Below are 12,500 nucleotides of genomic sequence, written 5' to 3'. Positions count from 1 at the left end.
TAGTCTAAAAAGTCACGTAAATATAGTGCAAAGAGAACAAATGAGCGCCTCGATGAAACCTGGACACCATGCTCATCTATAGATAGATGAGTCATATAAGAACTCTTTAAACAAGTTATATTACTGTGTACTTCCATTTAAGAGAGTGCTTGCACATACAGAATAGGTATCGAAAACAGCTTACAATACATTTTTATATAATGTAATCACCTTAGATTTGTTGGACTACCATCGAGGGCCTCTCCTCATCTGATCCGTTGTCTGTCTACTACTTTAATGATGAGCGTAGCATCTTTTTCATCTACTGCAACATAATATCTGAAAATAATTGCCCCTCGTGGGATCAATAAAGTAGTTTGAAGTTTGAAGATATTCAGCCAATAGTGAAAGTGAAAGTGTTCCCGGTATATTAGGAAAACCAGGAGTGTCGTTATTTTCAGCTTCAATCATTTCGGCATCATCTCACACATTTCCTCACATGATGAGAGGACTCTCTCTTTCCTCCACAGCAGTATTATAGGCCAGTGGTTCTCAACCTATGGGGCCGGGGAAGCACTGGTGGGCGTGAGGATGTTGCATGAGGGCCCCCAAATAACTGGCAAATTATTAATAACATAATATAACTTAAATATATAAAAAAAACATATGAAATTATGTTTCTTTAAAACCTTGAAAATTGACGCCGATAAATAAGAACTTTACTACCTTAATTCCACTGATCTAAGCCGAGAAATGGTTGAGAATCACTGGTATGTGGGCAACTTCTTAAATGACATGATAAGTCTGATTTGTACTTTATTGTACCACGGTGTTGTGCATACAAATGAGCAAATTGTCAAGCTCACAACGCACCACATTCACGACGTGTTGTGAGCTTGTACATCATTTGTACGGCATATGCGACGGAGCATAAATTAAGAATGATGGCAAATTCACTGATTATCTAGTCTCTCAAATCGGACTGACTCTTCCGTAATCTTCTATAATAATAATAACAAACTTTATTTATATAGCACCTTTTTAAACAATGTTACAAAGTGCTTAACAACTTAAAATCAAACAGTGAATCATAGATCATAAGAATTACAGCAACAAGAACAACACACAACAGTATCAGTGAGTATACAGTAGATGCACCAAATTCTGCTGTTAGGAGGTTAAAATGGTCTTTCTATAAAAATAGGTATTTAATTTAGATTTAAAATGGCAATGGAACTAGCAACCCTGAGGTCCAATGGGAGGCTGTTCCAGAGTCTAGGGGCCCTGACGGCAAAGGCCCGATCACCCTTGGTCACCAGCCTAGAATTAGGAATTCTAGTAGGGCTGAATCAGAGGACCTTAGGCGGTGGACAGGCACATGGGTTCTAGCAGGTCAGGTAGGTATTAAGGTAAAATAAATAAATAAAATCTATTCTAAAAGTTACTGGCAGCCAGTGCAGTGCAGCAAGTACCGGGGTTCTAATGCTACAGAGAGTCTGTAATTCTGCACCATGAAAGTTGAGAACAATGAGGTGGGAGTAAAATACCTGCCCACCACAAGTGGAGTCAAGGGGTTTGAATCCACCGTGGTGCCTCCGGCTTGCCGAGCATCTATACTCTATAGGAACACAATTGGCCGCGTTTGTAGGGAAGAAGCCAGGTGGGTAAGGTGAAGGGCTAGATAGGCTTCGACTACTTTGGTTTTTTAAATCATAAAAATGTGTGCAAATCTGCATATATACATTTTTAAAGCGAACATTTGTAACTAAAATCTTTGCTTCTGGGGGGTCCCTGGAACAAAATATTTTGAGATGGGGGTCCGCAACCAAATACATATAATTCTGGGTGCTCCTTGACATGAAAAAGTTTGAGGACCACTGATATTATAGCAACATACGGTTTTCAGAAAACTGGATTTAGAAGACATTTGTAGATGGATTCCCGGATTGAATGGGTTAATATCTTGTAGATACATGACAATAATCTATTATTCTCTGTGTGGCACCGACACAACTACACATAAAGATGTCTTATCCTAAGACAACCTGATGAAGGTCTAAGGTGTGCGAAGGTCTTACTTGCCCCAGTCTTGTGGTTAAAACGTCCAGCCTGTCAACAGCTGTAAGCTGAAATGTCACTTTGAAAAGATCCCACGTCAAAGAGAATATCTTCTACTGTCTTTTAATAATACATTCAGGGGAAGGATAGGAAGGCCGAGGCCATCGCCTTTCCTTCACCATCAGCTTGGTGGAAGCAGATTGTCGTGACGTAAGTTAATTATTTATTTGGAAAATAAAAGTTGTATGTAAACTAAAACCAGGAGACCTGGTACTACCAGACCCCTAGTGGTTGAAATCTGAATGGCTGGACTTCGCATGACGTGTGTGCAGAGGAAAAGAGGAAAAGAGGGACAAAAGAGGGACGAAAGAGGGACAGACAAAGCCTCATGTAGGCCGACCATCTGGGTCTGGCAAAAAGTATATACGAAAAAAATAGTATTCTGATAGTAATCATTGCTATAGAGTGTTTGTTCGTAACAGGGGTCTCCCCGTCTCTCCAGCTTCTAATAAACAGAAAATTCATTTTCAGGTCGGGATACCAATTTTATCCAATCAGGAGAGAGAACTATTATAGGATACAGGATAAATGAAAAGTGAAAAAAGTTACATTGGAATGGGAATAGGCTACTACTGTATAAACACTAAACACTGATAAATGATCTTTGTGGGATTCTCTCTTGATTGGCTAAAATTGTTCATCAATATGGTTTACAGCAGTCGTTTTCATACATATCCCCAAAATGTATATGTATTTGGCCGCGGACCCCCATCTGAAATACATTTGTGCCAGGGACCCATAAGCAAATATATGTGTGTTAAATATTTTCAACATTATTCCAAATATTTCCAAATTTAAAGTTCTTTTTTTTTTTTAAACAGCAGATCTACAAGCCCACAATGCATCCCATGGCGACCCACTGTGAGCTCGTAGATCGGCTATTATCAAATAGCCAAAGCATAGAATAGGGTTAAAGTGGTTAAACTGTTCCTCATTTCACTGGGAGTAGGGACACTGGAAGTAGTTGATGTGTTACTGAAGGTGTTCACATGTCGCTCTCCGTGGTGCTGAACAGCAGCCAGCTGCCAGATAAACATAAAGCTCACTGCACGGGTCGGCTAGGCCGAGGGGCAGCTGTGGCCTAAAGGTTAGAGGAGCACACAGGTTGCCGGTTCGATTCCCTGGACCGGCAGGAAAAATCTGGGTTTGTTTCCAGTGGGAAGCAAGCGCACAGATGTAAATCCCGCCAACTACAATTGGGTGAAGCGCAGCCTGCTTCCTGATCTGAAGGCACGCTCACTTGTAGGCTAACGCTCACACGTTCTGAACGGGGCTCCCGACAGATTCAGTAGCGCAGCTCTGAATCTGTTCTTGAGAGATTACTGAACCCCCAGCTGCTCAGTGGCCAACAGTATAAGACTGTGTGTGTGTGTGTGTGTGTGTGTGTGTGTGTGTGTGTGTGTGTGTGTGTGTGTGTGTGTGTGTGTGTGTGTGTGTGTGTGTGTGTGTGTGTGTGTGTGTGTGTGTGCGTGCGTGCAGAGTGTTGCTGAAAATGAGCACTTTTGCTCAGCTACTACCCTGATGGGTAAATAAAGAACCAAAAAAAAGGGGGAAAAGAAGCTGCATGCACCATATCTCCACAATTAGACCATTAGAATAGCACTACGGTACACTAAACAACAGCGCTTTGTACCTGTAGGGGATGTAGCACTGCACACTTAAAGTCCCATTATGTCCCATAAAAATGGCACAGTACTCCTGATGAATCTGCAAGTGTGATCAAAACGATCCCTTCTATTATGCTCTTCAATGCCTTTCATGTATTTTAATGCCCTTTCTGAATTGCCGTTGCGTATGAAGTGTTCTATACTAAAGCAATAAGCCCCAAGAGGCTGTGGTTTACAGTGGTTTTAGAAGAGCTAAGGGGTGTTGTTAGGCATGAGAAAGTAGTCTCTGACTGTCTGTAGAAAGAAGGAAGTTGCTATGCAAATAATTCCAAATGGTACGCAAGCCTGGTTTTAAAGGTAGTATATTTTTGGGTAAAACAAAAAAAGAAGTGTTTTGTGGAGGGAAAAAAGTCAATATTCTGATAGTAATCATATTACTTTAGACAGAGTTTGTTCAGTAACAAGGGTCTCCACATCTCTCATAGCTCTTCAATAAACAGAAAATACATTTTCCAGTTGGTTGGCCAATTTCCAGGTCCAATTTTGTCTGCTCATTTCCTTGTGTCACCACTCACCACTTCCAATTTCACTTGTTTATCCTATTCTGTATGAGTTCTCTTTCCTGATTGGGTAAAATTGGTATCCTGACATGAAACTGCGTTTTCTGTTTACCAGACCTACTACTGAACAACCACTCTATGGCAGAGTCCTGCACGGGTCCAATGTTGACAACCCGCACCGCCCGTCAATAATCAGATTCGTAGACCGACCCGTCACCCGTGATTATATCAAAATACAAACCAGACCCGCCCCACCGGTCAAATAATGGCCACGTTGTCCGCCCCATTAACCGTGATTACATGCAGTAAATAGCCTACAGAGAGTCACTTAATTTGAAAGTGCTTAATTCTTTACTTGCATTTCTTAACACAAGATGCAGCCTTCAACAGTAGCGGTACATTCAGTGGTCAGGTTCGAGGACAGTTGACTTAACTCACAAAAACACATTGAACATCCTGTACAACCTTCAAATTAAAATCATCTGACAATGTAAAAAAATACATGTGCGTGCGTGCTGCGTGTATGCACGTTCACCGGCGTGCTGTGTTAAGTTACATAAGTGACGTTGTTTGGGCGGGAACAGTGCTGATTTTCACAATAAAATGTTACCCACCCACGTTTAGTTCAGTACCTCCCATCCCCATCCCCGTGAACTTATACAAGTAATAGCTTCAGCTGTTTTCACCTGTAAAACGCAGGTGCCCGTCGGATATCCGTGGGAACCCGGCCCTTTGCAGGACTCTGCTCTATGGCAATGATTACGATCAGAACATACAGCTATTTATCACTTATTTTAATGAAAATGTCACTTACTGCACACTAAAGGCATTTAAACAATGCATTTATTGTAAAGCTTGCACGTACGCAGGATGTCGAGTGAACCAAAACAAGCACTCATGGTTGACGTCATGCCAGACGTTTTAATATCAACAAAAACACAACGTGTATCCAACGTTATAAATATGTCATATTTTGATTGTAGTCTAATTCTAGTTAGAATTGATGTTGAGCCAACGTTTGATTATGTCAACCCGATTTTCATTTTCACCTAAAGTATAAGGTGGATCCAACATTGGGAGTCAAACACAAGTCAACGTCTTTCTAATGTAGGAGGTTGACGTCAAGCCAACTTTGAGTTGTGACGTCAACCGATTTTCAACTACAATAAGACATAAACTGCTCAAAAAAAGTTCGGAAACTTAACTTCGGTCAATTATATCTCCCCTTTAATAATACCAATTGGTATTGTGTTTTATATCATTTTTATCGTTGATTAGTCACCTTTACAACGAGGTACAGCTTGTAAGGATCGTGCATTTGTGGATTGAGCAACACAGCTAAATGTGTGGGTAGCGCCTCCAAAAAATGTGCCAAAATCACCCAATATGCTTCTGTTGGTAATCACTCTTGTTTTGAGCAACCTGTCAGCACACACTGCTGAGAGGTGTGTGCCAGTAGTCACAGGTGTGTGACTGCCTCACAGGTGAGTGACTGGCACCTGAACATGGGTTCTGCAACTTTGTTGAGTTTGTACTCCAAGCAGCAACACTGCCCCCATGGAAAGATGCCACGTTTGTCCCTTCAGGATAAGGCCCGTGCAATAGGGCAAGTGAAGCTGGTGTTCCGTTATGCAGAGTGACAGCATTATTTGGTGTTAGCCCTGGTACCATTTCCAAACTTAGGACCAAGTTCTGTGAGACAGGTGAAGTCAACAAGGAAGACAACATCCCAAGACCCCTTGCTTCACTGAGGAACCATAGATTTACAGGCAAGATTTGCACAACGGTACCAAAGACAGATGTCAAAGTTGCAGGGTCCATGCTCAGGTGCCAGTCACACACCTGCCTGCAAATGGTACCAGGGCTGACAACAGGGCTGACATCAAATAATGCGTAATCTGCGTAACGGAACACCAGCTTCACTTGCCCTATTGCAGGATTCCTTATCCTGAAGGGACAAACGTGGCATCTTTCCATGGGGGCAGTGTTGCTGCTTGGAGCATACATAAACTCAACAAAGTTGCAGAACCCATGTTCAGGTGCCAGTCACTCACCTGTGAGGCAGTCACACACCTGTGACTACTGGCACACACCTCTCAGCAGGTGTGTGCTGGCAGGTTGCTCAAAACAAGAGCGATTACCAACAGAAGCATATTGGGTGATTTTGGCAAATTTTTTGGAGGCGCTACCCACACGTTTAGCTGTGTTGCTCATTCCAAGAATGCACGATCCTTACAAGCTGTACCTCGTTGTAAAGGTGACTAATCAACGATAAAAATGATATAAAACACAATACCAATTGGTATTATCAAAGGGGAGATATAATTGACCGAAGTTAAGTTTCCGAACTTTTTTTGAGCAGTTTATATATAACCAACCAAAATTCATCATCTATTCAACATTGGAGATAGGATTATCAACAGGATTTTAATTGTCAACTGAAATATAACTTGTATTCAACGTTAGATTTCTATTTTCAACTAAATCACAATGGTCATCCAACGTTAGTCCATCTGACACGTGCCTGCTGGGATTACTTTAGACAGAGTTTGTTCAGTAACAAGGGTCTCCACATCTCTAAAGCTCTTGAATAAACAGAAAATACATTTTCCAGTTGGTTGGCCAATTTCCAGGTCCAATTTTGTCTGCTCATTTCCTTGTGTCACCACTTCCAATTGCACTTGTTTACCCTGTATCCTGTATGAGTTCTCTCTCCTGATTGGGTAAAATTTGTATCCTGAAACTGCGTCTTCTGTTTACCAGACCTAGTACTGAACAATCACTCCATGGCAATGATTACGATCAGAATATAGAGCTATGTATCACTTATTTGAATGAAAATGTCACTTCCTGCGCATTTAAAGCCATTTCAACAATGCATTTATTGTAAAGCTTGCACGTACGCAGGATGTCGAGTGAACCAAAACAAGCAATCATCTTCCCCTGTCATCCTAAGAAAAATACAATTGCGAAAAGTAATACATCCATTGGACAGTACAGAGTGTTAAGATGATTGGAATGATTAATCAAGTACCCAGACTATCCGTTTTATACAAAATAAATGTCCTTGCCTCTCTTCAAAACCGCCATAAAAGATCACCTACCTGCAATTTGTAACTGGTCTCTGTAAAAAGTCTAAGCTTAACACCAGAAATGACCCCCTCACTCCCCAACTGTTTACTGTACATATTTTTAATTTGTATTACTACTATAGATGATGTTTTGCATATTATTGTATTTCATTGTACGTCTTTAAATGTCTCGATGAATTGAAAATACAGGACCCCAATGGAAACAAGCCCTCAGGGCTTTTTGTGTTATCCTCTCGCACCATTTGTATAATCGTACCATTGTACCTTTTTGCAAACTGTTAATAAAGTATTCAATCAATCAATCAATCAATCAATCAATCACTCTCTCTCTCTCTCTCTCTCTCTCTCTCTCTCTCTCTCTCTCTCTCTCTCTCTCTCTCTCTCTCTCTCTCTCTCTCTCTCTCTCTCTCTCTCTCTCTCTCTCTCTCTCTCTCTCTCTCTCTCTCTCTCTCTCTCTCTCTCTCTCTCTCTCTCTCTCTCTCTCTCTCTCTGACTCTTTGTCTACCCCCCCCCTCTCTCTCTCTGTCCTCTTTCTTGCTGCTTCTGTATTTGTGTCTTTTCAGACTCGGTCTCACTTTCAAACTAATTTTCACCCCTTTGTGCTTCTCTTTCATTTAGCTCCTGCTCTCTGCCCTCTATTCCACTTCTCCACTCTGTCTCCTCTCACTCTATCCTTCTTGTTTCATTCCATTACTGACTGAAAGCATAGTGTTTGTTACCATGGCAACCTGCATCACTCTCATCCATCTTTTACATAAACCAAGGACACAGTTACCACTGTGGTTCAACTGGTCAGCTCCCAGTGACCAACAGAAGTAAACTGTGGTTGTACTGGTCAGCTCCCAGTGTCCATAGAAGACTGTGGTTGTACTGGTCAGTTGTGATTGTCTGACTAATTTACTGACCAGTAACTGGTCTCTAATTACAATGCTTGTTCCGTTGAAGCTTGTTTTTACACAGTCAGTGCAATTTATCAACTTCATAATCTAATTGAAATACAGCTTCATTCTCAGCTCTTAAAAATAGAACGTTTGGAATTTCAGATAATATTGAAGAATAACGCCTGTGGTACCTGGAGGATCCGACTCATCCAAACACCATCAAACACTGGTTCTCAACGTCAGACAGACAGACAGACAGACAGACAGACAGATCCAAACTGACCCAGCGTCTGTCCGGCCAGCACCCTGCTGTTCTCTCCCACCACGGCGCCGCGGGCGTGCCTCTCGCTGGCGTACTGGACGAAGGCGAAGCCCTTGTGCACGGAGCATCCCAGCACGCGGCCGTACTTGGAGAAGATGGCCTCCACGTGGGACTTGTTGACCACGGCCGTGTTGAGGTTCCCGATGAACACCCGAGAGTTGATGGACTTGGCGTCATTCTTGTTGGTCACGTTGCTGGTCTGCACCTTGAGAGACATGGCTCACTGCCCAGGCACGCACGGACGGGCGGACAGACGGACGACAATCCCTGGGGATGGATGGACAGAGAACGGAGAAGGAAAAGGGCAGCTGGAGGGAAAGAAGGATGGAAAGAGAGAGAGAGAGAGAGAGAGAGAGAGAGAGAGAGAGAGAGAGAGAGAGAACATGTTACATGTATTGTTTCTGGACATGTAAAACAATACAGTTGCATAACCATAATGTGTTATCATACAGTGTATGTATAAAATCCTTTGAAAATAGCAGATCTACAGCTCACAACGCGTCGCTTTGCGGCGTGTTGTGAGCTTGTAGATCGGCTATTTTCAAATAGTCAAAGTATAGTATATATAGGTCTGAAGTGGTAAATGTATGTTTTTTAAATAATAATACAAATCTACAAAGTAACTAGTTTTCAAATAATTGTAGTGGAGTAAAAGTACAACATTTTCCTTTGAGATGTAGTGGAGTAGAAGTAAAATTATTGAAAATGGGAAATTGTACAAATTGTACTTAAGTACAGTACTTGAGTACATGTACTTAGTTACTTGCCACCACTGTGTGTGTGTGTGTGTGTGTGTGTGTGTGTGTGTGTGTGTGTGTGTGTGTGTGTGTGTGTATGTATATATATATATATACTAGAGTTTCGGGGGGCTACGCCCCCCTCAACCCCAGCCGCGCACGGGGCCCAGCGTGGCCGCGTGTATATTGGGGGACCCAAATCGCCGGAGTAAAACTGTGGAAAAGTTTTTTTGAAAAAGGAAAAAATTAGAAGAAATAATATTTTTTATGTTTCAGGGGGTCCACAGGGGGTCCGCGGACCCCCTGCTGGTCCACTGACCCCCTGTGGAGTGTTGGGACGCGCGGGGACACCCCTGGAACATTGCGGACCCCTACGGTGGGTTTTTTTTTGTCATGAAGGTGGTTGCTTGTTTCTGGCGCTTGTTTTTAGAGAACCTGGCATGCCTGGCAACCCGACTGACATCACTGACGTATCCTTGGTATTTGTACTTCCGGGTTGCATAATGATGACATCACTGTCGAGTCCTTTGGTGTCATGAACCTAGAACGGTTTGTTTACCACATTAGCCTGGGCAACGTGCTGTGCTGTGGCCGTCGCTGTTTGTTTGTGTGTTTGGGATGAACATGGCACGTGAAGGACGGACATATTGTGATCGAGACATGAGTGAAGTGAAAGTAACGGCCTGGGTGGAACAAAGGAGGTACGTAAGAAGGGGGGGGGGGTTGAAGCAAAGGAGCTGCGTGTGTGGTGTTGTGGAGGAGATGGGCAGAGTGCAATGGCGGCCGCTCGTGTTGTTTCGGCGAAACCCGTCGGCGTTCGGTGTCGGTGGTGTGCACGGTAAACGGTACGAAAGTGATTCACCTTCCGTTTTGTCCGACATTTGGTGAGTAGAATTAATTATGTTGCGCGGTGGAAAAGGTGTAGTGAGCAATGAGATGTCCCCTACGCGACGTGTAAATTCAGCGCGGCCGCCGTGGCGAGTCAGTTGGCGACATGTGGTCTGGCGGTGCGTTGTTTATTCGATAACAGAGCTGTGGGGTGTCCTCACCGAGGGTGCGGAAGTCGGTCGCCATTTATATAGTTATATATATATATATATATATATATATATATATACATACCTACCTACCTACTGTACACATACAGAGAGAATATAATAATGTCTGTCTCTGCAGTTCATGCTAAAACAATCAGAGATTCCAGTGACTGTAAACAGACATGCGAAAATGCATTCCGTTTCAACGTCTGCTCTCAGCATCTCACAATGAAAAGGTTTCTCTGATCAAGAAAGTCAAACTAGCTGCTGTGTATCTGTGATTCCACAGTGTGAGACATGCTCTATCGATCACAGACTGAGCAGGATTTGAAAAGCAAATGTACTCTGTGTGTATTTGGTCTGTCTCTCTCTCGCTCCATTTCTCTGTGCCAATTCCCTCTGTGTCTTCATAAATAATGAGGAAAAGTTGAGAAGAATAAGTAACAGAAACAATACACTTGGGAGGAGAGGGAAAGGGAGAGGGAGAGGGAAAGGGAAAGGGAGAGGGAGAGGGAGAGAGAGAGGAGAGTCCCTTGTTGTTTCTCAACCTGTGGTCTACGGACCACTACTGGTCCATGGCATAATTACAGGTGGTCAATCGGAAAATGAATTAAAATGTATAAAAACATATACTGTACTTTCGTTGAACGCATCAAGAAATATGTTTAAATGATATTGCATAAAGCAGTATTTATAAATAATTGTGTGCGGTGTCATGCACCGAAAATAGCCAATGTAAAAGCTCACAATACGTCACAAGGAGACATTGTGAGCTTGTAGATTGGCTATTTTTGGTGCACAATTTTAAGATCATTGTTGTTAAATATTGATACTTTTTAATATACTGTAACCTTTAAATGACTGTGTTATGCCTTCTTATACTAAATGTATCTATTGTTGTGGGGAGGTGGGGTGGGCTGGTCCTTGAGGACTGTTGTTGTTGAATATGCTAGTGGTCCAGAGCTCAAATAAGGTTGAAAACCACTGGTGTAAAATCACACAATGTCCACAATTGTTGTTGTTGTTTGTTAGCTAATTAGCTACTAAGGTAGCTACTACCTTAGCAGCTACTCTTCCTGGGGTCCACACAAAAATAATACATTACATCACATAACATGAAAACATATAAGAAAACAGTTAAAAACTTAAAATGCAACCAAAATGTTTGAAAATCATTCTCAATGACATGGTGTGGTAACTCATTACATAAAATAATCTTAATGATACCTCAACAACCATTACAATTAAACAACCATTACAATTTCAGTTTACAATATACTCTACACAGTCCAAAACATGCAAAAAAAACGAATAAGTTGTCCATATGAAACACCATATTGTGAAGGAATCAATGAGAGAAACTGCACACATATACATTCCACCTCCACACATCAACAGAGCACACACACACACACACACACACACACACACACACACACACACACACACACACACACACACACACACACACACACACACACACACACACACACACACACACACACACAATATGCTGGTCCACTTCTCATTATTAGAGAGTGTGTGTCCGTTCTCTGTAGCGTCTCAATAATTAACAATCATAACATCGGCTTATTGGACAACAAGCTTAATGAACGAGAGGAAGGTCACAGCCACACACGCTGAAGGTGTGCGGGTTATCGCTGTGGAGCGCACGCACGCACGCACGCACGCACGCACGCACGCACGCACGCACGCACGCACGCACGCACGCACGCACGCACGCACGCACACACACACACACACACACACACACACACACACACACACACACACACACACACACACACACACACACACACACACACACACACACACACACACACACACACACACACACACACTATTGTATGCAAACTGAAATACAAGGACACGAGTGATAGGTGGATAGACCTTCATTGATCCCTTGGGGGAAATTCAGTTGCTGGAAACTGTACATAATGCATATTTATGCACCATATACAAATGCATGCATGCACATAAGCTGGGGCAATGATGCATAATACTTAACAAGTACTATTTGCACACATGCACACACAACATACACATATACATACACACTGACGTTTCCAGACTGAGCAATGTCACCAAAGAACTCTCAGAGAAAGCAGAGAAAGCAAGCCACTGGCTCAGGGCTGAGACGACAAGA

The 12,500-nt window shown here is 42.5% G+C and overlaps 1 protein-coding gene across 1 annotated transcript in view; it reads right to left on the bottom strand.

The window, feature by feature from the left end:
* raly (RALY heterogeneous nuclear ribonucleoprotein) overlaps positions 1-8,776 on the bottom strand; it is a gene marked incomplete at both ends in the record, with an annotated part of 31,076 nt that extends 22,300 nt beyond the window's left edge. The window contains one exon of the mRNA XM_084061707.1: positions 8,521-8,776. Coding sequence (XP_083917833.1) covers positions 8,521-8,776 — 256 coding nt within the window. The remainder of the gene's footprint in view (positions 1-8,520) is intronic.
* Positions 8,777-12,500: the final 3,724 nt, after the last annotated feature.

The sequence above is a fragment of the Gymnoscopelus microlampas genome (genome assembly GCF_963454915.1).
Source record: "Gymnoscopelus microlampas genome assembly, chromosome: 7".
NCBI lineage: Eukaryota > Metazoa > Chordata > Actinopteri > Myctophiformes > Myctophidae > Gymnoscopelus > Gymnoscopelus microlampas.
This window is presented reverse-complemented; position numbering and strand designations above follow the sequence as displayed.